General features: G+C 46.0%; 1 protein-coding gene across 4 annotated transcripts in view; it reads left to right on the top strand.

Moving 5' to 3' along the window:
• Positions 1-10,561, top strand: part of LOC108934006 (class I histocompatibility antigen, F10 alpha chain-like) — a 35,373-nt gene extending 24,812 nt beyond the window's left edge. The window contains exons 1-8 of one of the 4 annotated variants that reach the window (XM_029259996.1): positions 3,133-3,185; positions 5,540-5,577; positions 5,704-5,827; positions 8,054-8,311; positions 8,520-8,786; positions 9,041-9,331; positions 9,409-9,522; positions 9,670-10,561. In XM_029259996.1, the coding sequence (XP_029115829.1) occupies positions 5,722-5,827; positions 8,054-8,311; positions 8,520-8,786; positions 9,041-9,331; positions 9,409-9,522; positions 9,670-9,722 (1,089 nt within the window). In that variant the 5' untranslated portion in view covers positions 3,133-3,185; positions 5,540-5,577; positions 5,704-5,721 and the 3' untranslated portion in view covers positions 9,723-10,561. Of the gene's footprint in view, positions 1-3,132; positions 3,186-5,339; positions 5,578-5,703; positions 5,828-7,714; positions 7,757-8,053; positions 8,312-8,519; positions 8,787-9,040; positions 9,332-9,408; positions 9,523-9,669 lie in introns of those variants that run through there. The other 3 variants (XM_029259997.1, XM_029259998.1, XM_029259999.1) reach the window with 3 other exon arrangements.
• Positions 10,562-15,407: the final 4,846 nt, after the last annotated feature.

The raw sequence follows: 15,407 nt of genomic DNA, 5'->3' as shown, positions 1-15,407 counted from the left end.
CCTCCCACAGGATGCCACGAGGGACACGGTCAAATGCCTTCTCCAGGTCCACAAAACACATATGGACTGGTTGGGCAAACTCCCACGAACCCTCCAGCACCCTAGTGAGGGTATAGAGCTGGTCCAGTGTTCCACGGCCAGGGGGAAAACCGCATTGCTCCTCCTGAATCCGAGGTTCGACTATCGGTCGGATTCTCCTTTCCAGTACCCTGGCATAGACTTTCCCAGGGAGGCTAAGGAGTGTGATCCCCCTGTAGTTGGAACACAATCTCCGGTCCCCCTTCTTAAAAAGAGGGACCACCACCCCGGTCTGCCAGTCCAGAGGCACCGTTCCCGAACTCCATGCGATGCTGCAGAGGCGTCAGCCAAGACAGCCCCACAACATCCAGAGACTTGAGAAACTCGGGGCGGATCTCATCCACCCCCGGAGCCTTGCCACCGAGGAGTTTTTTGACTACCTCAGCAACTTCAGCCAGGGTAATGTACGAGTCCCCCCTCCGAGTCCCCAGCCTCAGCTTCCTCTACGGAAGGCGTGTCGGAGGGATTGAGGAGATCCTCAAAGTACTCCTTCCACCGCCCGAGGACATCCTCAGCTGAGGTCAGCAGCGCACCACTTCCACTGTAAACAGTATTTGTGGAACACTGCTTCCCCCCTCTGAGTCGCCGGACGGTTTGCCAGAATTTCTTTGAGGCCAACCGAAAGTCTTCCTCCATAACCTCACTGAACTCCTCCCAAGCCCGAGTTTTTGCCGTGGCGACTGCCAGAGCCGCGCTCCGTTTGGCCTGTCGGTACCCGTCAGCTGCTTCAGGATTCCCATGAGCCAGCCAGGCCCGATAGAACTCCTTCTTCAGCTTGACGGCATCCCTTACCTCCGGTGTCCACCACCGTGTTCGGGGATTGCCGTCGTGACAGGAGCCGGAGGCCTTATGGCCGCAGCTCTGAACCGCCACCCCGACAATGGAGGCGTGGAACATAGTCCATTCAGACTCGATGTCCCCCACCTCCCTCGGGACCTGGTTGAAGCTCTGTCGGAGGTGGGAGTTGAAGACCTCTCTGACAGGGGCCTCCGCCAAACGTTCCCAACAGACCCTCACTATGCGTTTGGGCCTGCCAGGTCTGTCCAGCTTTTTCCCCCGCCATCGAATCCAACTCACCACCAGGTGGTGATCAGTTGACAGCTCAGCCCCTTTCTTCACCCGAGTGTCCAAGACATATGGCCGACGGTCAGAAGAAACGACTACAAAGTCGATCATCGACCTCCGACTTAAGGTGTGCTGGTGCCAAGTGCACTGGTGGACACCCTTATGCATGAACATGGTGTTCGTTATGGATAAATCGTGACTAGCACAGAAATCCAATAACAACTCACCGCTCGGGTTCAGATTAGGGAGGCCGTTCCTCCCAATCACGCCCCTCCAGGTGTCACTGTCACTACCCACGTGGGCGTTAAAGTCCCCCAGTAGAACGACAGAGTCCCCAGTGGGAGCGCTTTCCAGCACACCCTCCAGGGACTCCAAGAAGGCCGGGTACTCTACACTGCCACTAGGCGCATAAGCACAAACGACAGTGAGAGACCATTCCCTGACCCGAAAGCGCAGGGAGATGACCCTCTCATTCACCGGGGTAGACTCCAACACATAGTGGCTAAACTGGGGGGCTCTTAATAAGCCCACACCCGCCCGCCGCCTCTCACCCTGGGCAACGCCAGAATAGTGGAGAGTCCACCCTTGGTCGAGAAGAGTGGTTCCAGAACCCAAGCTGTGAGTGGAAGTGAGCCCAACTATATCTAGACGGTATCTCTCAACTTCCCGCACCAGCTCAGGCTCCTTCCCCGCCAGCGAGGTGACATTCCAAGTCCCAAAAACCAGAGTTGGCGCCCAAGGTTTGGGTCGGCCGGGCACTCGGCCCCGACCACCACCCAAATCACAATGCCCCTTACGGTCTCTCCGGCAGGTGGTGAGCCCACCGAAGAGCAGCTCCACGTCATGGCTTCGGGTTGAGCCCGGCCAGGCCCCGTGGGCATAGACCTAGCCGCCAGGCGCTCGCATGCGAGCCCCGCCCCCAGGCCTGGCTCCAGGGTGGGGCCCCGGTGACCCCATACCAGGAGGGGTAAACGAGAGCCTTGTTTTTATTTTCTTCATAAGGGGTTTTTGAACCGCACTTTGTCTCGTCTGTCATCCAGGACCTGTTTGCCATGGGAGACCCTACCAGGGGCATATAGCCCCAGACAACATAGCTCCTGGACTCATTCAGGCACTCAAACCCTTCCACCACGGTAAGGTGGCGTTTCACAGAGGGGTATTTAAATACACTTATTTACTATTCCTCCAACTGTATATAGAATTGTATATATTTTCATCTTGTATTTTTCCACTTGTTTTATATTTTTTATATTGCAAGTATTTTAAGACCTGTATTCTGCTGCTGTAACATAATAATTTCCCTTGTGGGATCTATCTATCTATCTATGTCGCTGAAGTCACTCCAGCACAGTAGAGTTTCTGTTCCCAGTGAGGTCACCAGTGTTTTGTACTATGTTCCTGTTCCTACAGAAACTGTTCCTGAGCTTCTTCTGAAAATATAAAAGGCCAGGGAGCATTTTCATTGTCAAACAACAACGTGAACAGGCCTGAACTATTTGTACACTTTGCACATAGTTACTTCACATGTAAAAATATAATACATGAGGAAAATCCAGACAGAAAATGCCTCCGTGTATCAGGATTAAGCATATAACTCAGGATAGAACAGCTGCTGGTGTAGTGTTAAGAAGGGCTGAATACAGACCCACAAGTTGCAGGTTTGAATCCCACCTCCTGCTGTAGTACCCTGTATCTACTGAGGAGATGATCAAAGGACTGAACCAAAGGAAGTGTCAGTGCCAAGCAAACTGGGTTAGGAACTGTGTGTTTGTGTGTAGAAGGGGGGTGAGAAGAAGGACTGTGGCTGAACCCACTGGCTGGAAGGAGATGAGCTTTTCTGTGAAGTTTGCAAACAAGTCAACATAAGGTTGGACCACTAGAGGTCAGAATAATTACAGACTCGACTATGCAGCACGATTTACAAACACACACCTGTTCAGGTAGTCTTTATCATAACCAAAAGTGAAAGTATTTTGTGACCGAATTAGTTATGCGTATAACAGAAGACGTTTGAAAACCAGTAAGAAAGACAATCTTTCCAGGTAAGATTATTCTTTATTTGACCACACGATCATAGATCAGTGTTCAAATGTTCAGTAATGTTTCCTTTACCGCATTTCTACACACTGATTCTTGATCATTACAGTTGTTCTCATGGTGCACAAATATCACAGAGTTTTCATACTTCAGACCATGAAAACGTTGATAAGTTATTTGATCGCAATTTTGTTTTTAACAACTATAAAATACTACTGGCATTTGTTTCCACCCCGGCCGTCTAGGGGAGACAAGGGCGTAACATGAGCTGAGTGGCTCTGAGTGGTGACACTTTTGTAATTGACTGGATTTTCACATGAACAAAGACTACGAGTAATAAAGATGGTTTTGGACTAACTGTCCGACGTGTCAGTGAGGACTAGTGGAGACTCAACATGTCTCTGAATGTCATACAGTCTCTGGTTCTCTTCAGGGAATCACTCTATTGGTGGGACTTTTACCACAACAGCTTACACTGTTTACTCACTTACATTTACCCTATTCACCCATTTAAATAGCTGGGTGATGTCACTGTACAATTTAAGAGTAAATATGTTACTCAGTGGAGCCACAGTAAGAGGTTGGGATGTGAACCCACGTCCTTTAAGTTAAGAAACAGCAGCTGTAACCAGTATTCCATCTGCTAGTCCTGGTGCTCTATTTGTTCAGTCCTGTTGAGTCAACGGCAACTCTTGTTGACCACATGTACAGAGTTCCTCCAGAAAGTTCTGTCCTCCACTTGTGTCCTTTGTGTTGAAAAGAGTGAGTCCATTGGTAGCGATCAAGTCTATTCAGGTAGTCAATGTGGTTATTATTATTATTATTATTATTGTATGTAATATATAAAAAAATTATTGTATGTATTGTATTGTATATTGTATTGTATAGTATTGTATAATGGATTACATGTATTACAATATATTGTATTGTATTGTATAATGTATTGTATATTAAAAATTATTGAATGTAATACATTATATGATAGTATAATATATAGATAGATAATATAGAGCTACTGATGCAATTCTACTCTGCAGTTATGGAGTCTGTCCTCTGCACTTCTATAACTGTCTGGTTTGTCTCAGTTATGAAATCAGACGTCAGAAGATTACAGCAGATAGTTCGGACTGCTAGAAGAATCATCGGCACACCCCCACCCAGCTCTCCAAGAACTGCACTCGTCCAGAGTCAGTAAAAGGGCTAGCAAAATCATTCTAGACTGATTCTAGATTCTAGATTCTAAAATGCAAGGGAATGTAGGTAAGAGATATGATGTGATAAATAGATATAAATATAAATTGCGTTGTTTATTGAACCAGTTTACTCCCTAGGGGGCATTTAGCTGTTCATGAGGTAGATGGCCTGAGGAAAGAAACTTTTCTTGTTCCTGGCTGTCCTGGTGCTCAGTGCTCTGTAGCGCCGGCCAGATGGCAAAGGTTCGAAGAGGAAGTGGCCTGGATGTGAAGGGTCTAGAATGATTTTGCTTGCTGATTTTTATTTTTTATAGAGCGCTCTTCTCACGCAGTGACACAGAGCGCTTTAACACAGACATAAGGCAAGAAAAACAAATACAAACAAAGAAGACGGTCAACTAATGGCTACCATAATGAAGAACTTATTATAGAGCTATAAGTATACCTACTGGCCACCGGCGAAAGGAACAAAAACTCCCAACTGAAGGTTGAGGGAGAAAAAACCTCTGGGGGTCCGCGGGCCAGTGGTAGCCCACCCCTCCTGGGCATTCTAGAAAATAACAGTTTGTAAGCCACTGTTTAACAAGTAATTATAATGTTGGTAAACGGCATCTAGGATCCCCGACTCGGCATGAAATGTCTCGATCGTCACGGCAGATGGGCATCATCCTCTGTCAGCATGGGATTCGTCTGTTGTCTGTCAGATTTATGTATCTGGAATATCATGTGTCGGAATGTATATTCCTTTCAAATTATGTAATTATTAAGTTTCCTTCCATGAAGCATGACCATACATAATTGCAGAAATTCTGAATGACCACTAAATACTATTTATACCAATGAATATTTAATTAATATTAACTTCTTCTGATGTTGTGGATGCATATGCATTACCCAACATCCTGCACAAATATTATCCTTATTTCCCACAGTGATCATTTCAAGAAGCTATTCAATCATACATTTTACATAATTTTTCAAAGTTACAGAATTAGCACAGAAAAAAGGCATGTGTTGGCTTGTGTTATATGTTTGAGTTTCTCTCGCTTCATTAGGTTGTGGTATTGCTGCCTGTGTTGTCAAGTCGCATGATGCGTGTGGAAAACCATCTTTCTATGTTGTAGCAGTAAAAAAACCACAGCCCTTATCTCTCTGTGCCTCTACAGAGTATAACCAGTTCTGAAACTCCTCCCACAACAAACAGGTCTGTCATCATTACTGACATATTTCTTTCTTACCGATGAAGTGAATCTAAGTTTTCCAAGCTCTTCAAAGCTCACAGTAAATCACTTTGCTGGTCTCACACTCTGCTGTCTTGTGTGAGAATCAGGGATGAGTGAATGTGACGATGTTCAGGAGAAGAACCAGCAGAGACATAGTTTCCAGCATCATCATCATGAAGGTACCTGCAGTGGTGCTGTTGATCCTGGGCTCTGTTCATCTGGTCTCTACAGGTAAAGTACTGAGTTTAACAAATAACTACAAGTAGGACATCATGGTGGCACAATGGGTAGAACATGTGCCCAGGCTGTCGGTTTGGCCATGAATGTGAATTTGGTTTAGTCTGTCTGGATTTTGCATGTGCTCCCTGTGTTCAAGTGGGTTTCTTCCCATTTTTCAAAGATATGCAGCTCAGAAGAACTGGTAACTAAATTTCCCCTCAATATGTGAGCGAGAGTGAGTGTGATTGCACTGTGATGGATTGGTCTCCCATCTAGACTGGACCCTGTCTCACACCCTGTCTTTCCATGGGCCCTTGGCCACTGTAACCTTGTATTAGTACAGGCACATATTGATAATGGAAGAATAAATAAAATGTGACACTAAACGTAACTGTGTTTAACATTATTCATGGATCTGTCACATGTTCTTCAGAAGGGTGGCTAAGGGTTTGGTAAGTGTAGGTGATATAAGATGATTAATGTCTCATCTTTTGATACATTCATTAAATTATTTATTTCAGAAAGTTATGTTTCAATACTGTGATGTTGCTTTGTAGATGTGCCTAGTTATTGTCATTAAACTGTGGGTAATTTGAATGGCTGAGAAGTTATTCAGTGGTACGGAATCAGTTTCAAACAAATTTGTATAATTTCAGGTGTTGGAAATATTGGACCGTGGGTGTATGTATGGCAAGGGGCTTGGTATACAGTCTGGGTCTCGGAGTCCTCTGGAGGGCTCGCAGCTGCCGTCAAGCGAGGTTGTTGAGCCCCCCAACGTGATGGAATGCAAAGTGAGATGGATGGACAATGATTGATGAAGACGGGCGGATTCAGGAGAGATTAGTGATGTTTTGGTTTCTGTGGACATTACAGCATTTTGAATGGCTGGGATTGGAGTAAGAGCAAAAGTTGAAAGCGCTGGAGTTCCATCACCCAAGTTGCGTTATAATGCTCTTGGGGGGGTCTTGGATAGTGGTGGCTCCTCTGTAGGAAGAATGGATAGAAATCAAGGTGACTGGTTCATTTATGGATAAAGTTCTGAAGCAGGGAAGAAGAGGGTATGTCTCAGATAGCAGCGATACAGGGCTCCATAGGGACAGGCAGATTTAAAGATTTAGCATGTCCTTTGGCCAGCTGACCCGTTTTTTCACGTTTCAGGTGGAAAATTACGGTTCAGTTGTCCATAACTGAAAGGTCCGAGATTCAAGGGTGAGTCGTGCTGAGAATTTTGCCAGATGAATTTGGATGCTTCTTGGAAGCTGTAATTAGCAAGAGCGAAATTGATTCAAGAGTGATGCTGACATGATGCACAATATAACCAGGTCAGATTCGAGCTAAGCAAAAAGGTTGAGAGTGGGGTGGACACAAGTTAGTGGGATAATCAATGGATCTGGAGGCAGCTGGTTGTGTAGCGGTTAGAGCTCCTGCCAAAGGTTGCAGGTTCAATTTCCACCTCCAGCTATAGTACCCTTGAGCAAGGTGCTTGTCCTAAAATTACCCAGCTGTAGAAATGGGTGAATAACTGTAAGGAACTTAACATTGAATGTTGCTTTAGAGGAAATTTCACCTAAATGAATAAATATTAGTGTGTGTTCTCAGTGCAGGAAACACTATGGCACAGGTTGTAATGGATGATCCCCAATAAATGGACTGATTCTGCTGAGAAATCTGAGCTGTGCTTTTCACTGAGAACAGCTTATGATGTCTTTAGAAATGGGACACTCCAGAGTTAGAAGGGGGGTGTGGGGCGTGGACACCCAAACGCAAGGAGGCCTAGAGGGGGAGCACGAGAAAGCAGTGGGGCATTTTGTAGAATGCAGAGCATGTTGGAGCACGTCAACAACACGTGTGGTACTGGTGATTGTGTGATATGTTGTAAGCAGAAGTGTTGAGGTTTCTATTGCTGTTATCGCCATTCTGTGCTTCACAGGTCCATGAAAGGTATGTTTTGGTCCAATACTTCTCTCCTGAAATGTATGTTTTTGACAAACTTGAAATTTATTTACATTATTTAAATTAACAATAATATATAATTCCGAACAAACTAAATCGGTGTACTGTATCAAATACTTTCTCAGATAATAACCAATGCATTCAGGAGAGGTGTGAGTCCATGTGGGTTGGTTTGTCAGTGATGGCTGTCGAGTGAATGAAGATGTAAAATGAGGTTTTTGACAACTAATGAATTAACGAACGAACAAATTAACGAATGAAGAATTTTTGTTTCCTCTAAAACAGAGTCCAACTGCCTCTCATTGCTGTCAATGCTAATATCTGGAGAGACACAGCTTCCAGAGCTGACGATAGTAGTGATGATCAATGATGTTCCTGTGGAATACTATGACAGTGACATAAAGAAATTTGTTTCTCGGAGACACTGGAGGAAAAATGACACAATACAGGAAACTCATCTCAGAAACGATGTTGCTTTGCATATTCACAATAGCATGAAAAAGGAATTATTTATTCTGATGAAGAAGTGTAATGAAACTGAAGGTGATTACGGTGTTCATTTCACTTTCTGAAAACACAAATATGTGTCTGTATGTAAATTTCACCTTGATATTATTCGGGTATCAGATCTTGTAGAAAACAGCTCCCAAAAGGCTGTGCATAGTTTAACTGCATACGAATTCTAATTCATTATTTTGCAGGTGCATATGTCTACATGTAAACGATGTCTGTGTTTATCCGGTTTTAACAGGAGTTCACATATTTCAAGGTGTTGCAGCCTGTGACCTGGAGAATGAAACACTGGGTAAATTTTTTGTTGTGGAGGCTTTTGATGGAGAGGAAAAATATCAATATGATGCCCTCACTCATACACAAAATACACTGGTGCCAGAGTTTGTCTGGAACGAGGAAAAAGGGAATCAGAGAAAAGCAATCTTCACAAATATGTACCAGCCTCTGTGTGTGAGGACACTTAGGAGATACCTGCAGGAGGACAAGAACATACTGCTGAGGAAAGGTACAGTACTGTGTTGGTATCTGTTCACACACTCAGTGAGAGTTCAGTGTAGTTCATTGTCTTGTGTTTCACTGGGAACCCAGACTGGTCTCTACAGGACACTGTATTTACACACAAGTAAAAAGTCCACATTAAACTGTAAAGTTCAACACACTGATGAAAGTGAAATTAGTTATGTTGACTATGGGACATGAATTCCTCATCATTCATCAGTGACAGCTCTCGAACAGTAAGTCCTCTTTCTGACCCCACAGAGCGTCCCAGAGTGAGGGTCATACAGAAGACAGAGCCACACAGCGGAAGGACACAGGTGAGCTGTGTGGCCACCGGCTTCTACCCCCGACGCGTCAACATGACCCTGCTGAGGGACGACCGGCCCGTCCCAGACCGGGAGCTCACGGGAGGAGAGGTGCTGCCCAACGGAGACGGGACCTACCAGCTGAGAAGGAGTCTGAGTGTCAGTGAGGAGGAGCTGAGAGAGAGACACCGCTACACCTGTACTGTGTCGCACCTGAGTGTGGACAACAAGCTGGACGTCAGCTGGGGTAAGACTCCTGTACGCCTGGACTCTATATGAGTTATGATCTATATGAACCATGTGTGTCTGTGCTCTTTGTTCCAGAACCAGAAGCTCCTGCAGACCCTGTGCTCATCAGTGCAGTTCTCATCGCTGTCCTGGTTCTCACTGCACTCATCATCACAGCCATTGTCCTCTGCAGGAGAAGAAGACACATTGGTAAAGATTTGTTGCACCCTTGGATCAATTCAGTAAAGACATTGTTACTAACATAAGACCACTGAAGTTATTCATACTGAAGTTTCTCATATTTCATGATACATCAATATCGCTGTACACCTTAATTCAGTACCATTTGTTTTTCAGGTCGCCAGAATGACCGACCAGCTGTGCGATACACTGCAGGGCAGACGGAATGACTCGGTGTCCCACTGCATGACAGGACTCTGTACACTGACACTTACACTGGGACACTGTACACCTGTATGGTAGGACAAACTTCTACAGCCAGAAGGTCTGGATGTCTTCATACCATGGTCCCAGATCCATCTTGGGTTTGACTTCATTACAGCACCAGATCAGCTGTGTGATGTCTCACCTGGGAATGTCCAGTCTGAGTGTGAAGAAGTGTGGGACATGAAGGACACCCCATTCACATCATCGTCAGTAGTGTGATGTCTCACAGCAGTGCTGAAGGTTGATGATGAGATTTTCATCATCATTTTAAAAGTCCAGGTAATGAAATTTCTAAAAGAAACAGCTTCTGGATTGTGAAGTACTTGCGTCTAGTGTCCTGCTGCTTCACCCCCCGATCAAGACACGGGAACACAGCTGTGGGAGGTTCACGTGAGCAACAGCTGCATGGATCTCTACCAAAGAGGAGTGGAAACAGTGGGAGGTGATCTTCGCTGAACCAAGGCAAATATGACACTGCTGATGAACTCCTGAGCTCCACCTGCAACACTGACTGGTTGACTGGTGTTACAGGTGTTGGGCTGTGGTTCTCGTCTCTTCAGAGGACATACTGTACGGTGCAGTGTGGACACACTCCGTTCTCTTCCTTCCTTTTCCTTCAGACGTTAGTGCTCGACCTGTGGGACGACTTAAATTAACTCTGGAAGATTTGTTTGACTCTTTGGAAATCCACAGAACTGCTGCATGACCACACCTGCTATACACTGTTACGCTTTCCTTCTGAGCTCTATTATGTACCTGTATGTATCTGCAGATTCTTGGTGCGCCAGGTTTCTCTGTGTGTTGTGCGCTCTCTTCTCTCGTGTTGTTCAGCAAATAAAAAGAGAAATCGTGTGTAACCGTTTACGTTTTTCTCCAGAATAACTGACCATGTTAATCTGCCTGAAATTATTGAGCAATTTGGACAGGTGGGTAATTTCACTGGAGTAATTCTAGGGGGAAACACCTTGCTCTGTCATACTGCAGCAGTAGGTGAGATTTGAACCAGCAACCTCCTGAACCAAAGGGAGCAGCTCTGACCAGTACATCATTGGGTACCCCTGATCACATGTTGTTTATCGCGCAGAAAGAGGAATAAAGCTGTGACCTAACGCCCTCCTTACCCAATACTCTACTCCATTGTTACTGAACTAGACAAAAACATGTGGAACAGAAAGTGGAGAACAGTGTAGAACCACTGAGTTCACTGCTCCACTGAACCCCTCCCTCGACTCCAGTCATACTGATCAGAATGAAAGAATTCGCAAACTCTTATAACCAGCTTTCTGTCCATATGTCTAAACAGAGTGACATGAACACATAAGAAGGTAAAAACACAGTAAAACTGCCCCAGTCCTCAGCTGTTCTCTACTTAATGTCACATGTCGCTGAAGTCACTCCAACGCAGTAGAGTTTCTGTTCCCAGTGAGGTCACTAGTGTTTTGTACTATTTTCCTGTTCCTACAGAAACTGTTCCTGAGCTGCTTCTGAAAATATAAAAAGGTCAGGGAGCATTTTCATTGTCTAACAACAACGTGAACAGGTCTGAACTATTTGTACACTTTGCGCAGAGTTACTTTACATGTAGCGGGGGGGTGCGGTGGTGCAGTGGGTTGGACCGGGTCCTGCTCTTTGGTGGGTCTGGGGTTCGAGTCCCCCTTGGGGTGCCTTGCGACGGACTGGTGTCCCGTCCTGGGTTTGTCCCCTTGCGCTCTGTGTTGCTGGGTAGGCTCTGGCTCCCTGCGACCCTGAATGGGACAAGTGGTTCAGAAAATGTGTGTGTGTGTGTACTTTCAGAATCAGAACGAGCTTTATTGCCAAGTATGTTCACACATACAAGGAATTTGTCTTGGTGACAGAAACTTCCACAGCACAGACAGAATGACAGTGGCGAGATAGATGAGAAGATAGAGTATGTGAATAAGGGATGAAAAATATACAGTACCTAATATTATATACAAAAATAGTCACTAGTTACAAATGCAAGGGAGTGTGAGTAAGAGATATGATGTGATAAATAGTTATAAATATAAATAGTGTTGTGTATTGCACTGGTTTACTCTCTGGGGGGGATTTAGCTGTTCATGAGGTAGATGGCCTGAGGAAAGAAACTTTTCTTGTGCCTGTCTGTCCTGGCGCTCAGTGCTCTGTAGCGCGGGCTGCATGGCAAAGGTTCGAAGAGGAAGTGGCCTGGATGTGAGGGGTCTAGAATGATTTTGCTCGCCCTTTCACTGACTCTGGACGAGTGCAGTTCTTGGAGAGCTGAGGGGGGTGTGCTGATGATTCCTCCAGCTGCCCGGACTATCCACTGTAATCTTCTGATGTCTGATTTCGTAGCTGAGCCGAACCAGACAGTTATAGAAGTGCAGAGGACAGACTCGATGACTGCGGAGTAGAATTGCATCAGTAGCTCCTGTGGCAGCTTGAACTTCCTCAGCTGGGCCTTCTTCACAATGGAGTCTATGTGGAACTCCCACTTCAGGTCCTGTGAGATGGTAGTGCCCAGGAACCTGAATGACTCCACTGTTGCCACAGTGTTGTTCATGATGGTGAGTGGGGATAATGCTGAGGTGTTTCTCCTGAAGTCTACGATCATCTCCACTGTTTTGAGCGTGTTCAGCTCCAGGTTGTTATGACTGCACCAGACAGCCAGCTCTTGGACCTCCTGTCTGTAAGGAGACTCGTCACCATCCTGGGTGAGGCCAATGAGTGTGGTGTCGTCTGCAAACTTCAGGAGTTTGACAGAGGGGTCTTTTGCGGTGCAGTCGTTGGTGTACAGGGAGAAGAGCAGTGGGGAGAGCACACATCCCTGGGGGGCTCCAGTACTGATTGTGCGAGTTTCGGATGAGAATTTTCCCAGCCTCACTATCTGCTGCCTGTCTGTCAGAAAGTTGGTGATCCACCGACAGATGGAGGTGGGCACAGAGAGTTGGGTTAATTTGGACGGGAGGAGGTGTGGGATGACGGTGTTGAAGGCTGAGCTGAAGTCCACGAACAGGATCCTCGCATAAGTCCCTGGTTTGTCCAGATGTTGTAGAATGTAGTGCAGTCCCATGTTGACTGCATCATCCGCAGACCTGTTTGCTCGGTAAGCAAACTGCAGGGGGTCCAGCAAGGGTCCAGTGATGTCCTTCAGGTAGTCCAACACCAGTTTTTCAAGTGACTTCATGACCACAGACGTTAAGGCGACAGGTCTGTAGTCATTAAGTCCTGTGATTTTGGGTTTCTTTGGGATGGGGATGATGGTGGAGCGTTTAAAGCAGGAAGGAACTTCGCACAGCTCCAGTGACCTGTTGAAGATCTTTGTGAAGATAGGGGCCAGCTGGTCAGCACAAGTTTTTAGGCAGGCCGGTGAGACACCGTCTGGGCCTGGTGCTTTCCTTGTCTTCTGTTTGACGAAGACCCGACGCACCAGAGAGCAGGACTGTGGATTAACCCACCGCGCCACCGCACCCCCCCCCCCATTGCAGGATCGTTGGCTGAAAACTGTTTCTTCAGATTTTCAGAGTAGTTTCTCTTAGCCACTCTGATCTCCTTTGCCAGTGTGTTTTTGGCCTGTTTATACAAGACTCCGTCCCCGTTCTTGTAGGCATCTTCTTTGGCCTGACGAAGCTGTCTGAGTTTTGCAGTGAACCACGGTTTGTCATTGTTGTATGTTAAACGAGTCCTGGTAGGGATGCACATATCCTCACAGAAACTGACATATGATGTTACAGAGTCTGTGAGCTCATCCAGATCGCTAGCAGCAGCCTCAAAAACACTCCAGTCAGTGCACTCGAAGCAGGCTTGTAAGTCCTGCTCTGCTTCCCCAGTCCATCTTTTAACAGTCCTTATTACAGGTTTAGCTGATTTCAGTTTCTGCCTGTAGGTCGGTATAAGATGAACCAGGCAGTGATCAGAGAGCCCCAAAGCTGCCCGTGGAACAGAGTGATATGCGTCCTTTACTGTGGTGTAGCAGTGGTCCAAAATATCACTGTCTCTGGTGGGACATGTAACGTGCTGACTGTATTTTGGCAGTTCACGGGAGAGATTTGCCTTATTAAAGTCCCCGAGAATGATTATAACAGAGTCCGGGTGTTGTTGCTCTGTGTCAGTGATCTGGTCGCCCAGCTGTTGCAGCGCTGCGTTCACGCACGTTTGCGGTGGAATGTAAACACTTACAAGTTACAAGAACAAACGAGGAAAACTCCCGCGGCGAGTAGAAAGGCTTGCAGTTGATGAAGAGCGCTTCTAGGTCGGGACAGCACATCTTCTTCAACGCTGTCACATCTGTACACCACCTTTCGTTGATGTAGAAGCATGTCCCACCGCCACGTGATTTCCCCGCTGATTCCGCGTCGCGATCCGCTCTGAACAGCTGGAAGCCCGGCAGATGTAGCGCGCTGTCCGGGATGGCTTCATTCAGCCAGGTTTCCGTGAAACACAGAGCAGCAGAGTTTAAAAAGTCCTTGTTTCTTTGGGACAGGAGGAAAAGTTCATCCATTTTGTTGGGTAAGGAGCGGAGGTTCGCCAGATGGATACTAGGCAGCGCTGTCCTAAAGCCGCGCTTTCGGAGCTTGACAAGCGCACCGGCTCGCTTTCCACGCTTGCGCGTCTTGGAGCGCTTGAGAAGCGCCGCTGCACCTCCGACTATAATCAATGTCCAGCAAAACGTCAGAATAGTCGAAAACCGGTAAAATGTCGGGTGGTGTGTACTGCCGAATGTTCAGCAGTTCTTCCCTGGTAAAGCTGATTGTCGGAGTATAACTAAAGACAGGGCAAACTAACAAAAACAGTAAAACAACTGTGGAGCTCCACACCGAGGCGGCCATCCGCGGCGCCATCATCTAAGAACTACATGTAACATTACATTTACGTGTAAATATATAATATATGAGGGAAAATCCAGATAGCAAATGTCTCCATGTATCAGGACTAAGCATGTAACTCAGGACAGAACAGTTGCTGGTGTAGTGGTAAAAAGGGCTGAATACAGGTCCATAGGTTGCAGGTTTGAATCTCCCCTCCTGCTGTAGTACTTGTATGTACTGAGGAGATGATCAAAGGACTTGACCAAAGGAAGTGTTGGTCCCAAGCAAACTGGGTTAGGAACTGTGTGTGTGTGTGTGTGTGTGTGTGTGTGTGTGTGTGTGTGTGTGTGTGTGTGTGTGTGTGTGTGTGTGTGTGTGTGTGTGTGAAGAAGGACTGTGGCTGAACCCACTGGCTGGAAAGAGATGAGCTTTTCTGTGAAGTTTGCAAATGAGTCAACATAAGGTTAGACCACTAGAGGACAGAATAGTTACCTACTGGACTACACAGCAGGATTTACAAACACACACCTTTAAAGGTAGTCTTTATCATAAAGTATTTTGTGATGGAATGAGTTGTGTGTACAACAGAAGACGTTTGAACACAAGTAAGAAAACAGCCTTTCCGGGTAAGATTACTGTTTATTTGACCACACGATCATACATCAGTGTTAAAATGTTCAGTAATGTTTCCTTTACCGCATTTCTACAAACTGTTTCTTCATCATTACAGTTGTTCTCATGGTGCACAAATGTCACAGAGTTTTCATACTTCATACCATGAAAACGTTGAGAAGTTATTTGATTGCGATTTTGTTTTTAACAATTATAAAACACTACTGGCATTTGTTTCCACCCCGGCCG

Source organism: Scleropages formosus, chromosome 18, assembly GCF_900964775.1.
Source record: "Scleropages formosus chromosome 18, fSclFor1.1, whole genome shotgun sequence".
Lineage (NCBI taxonomy): Eukaryota > Metazoa > Chordata > Actinopteri > Osteoglossiformes > Osteoglossidae > Scleropages > Scleropages formosus.
This window is presented reverse-complemented; position numbering and strand designations above follow the sequence as displayed.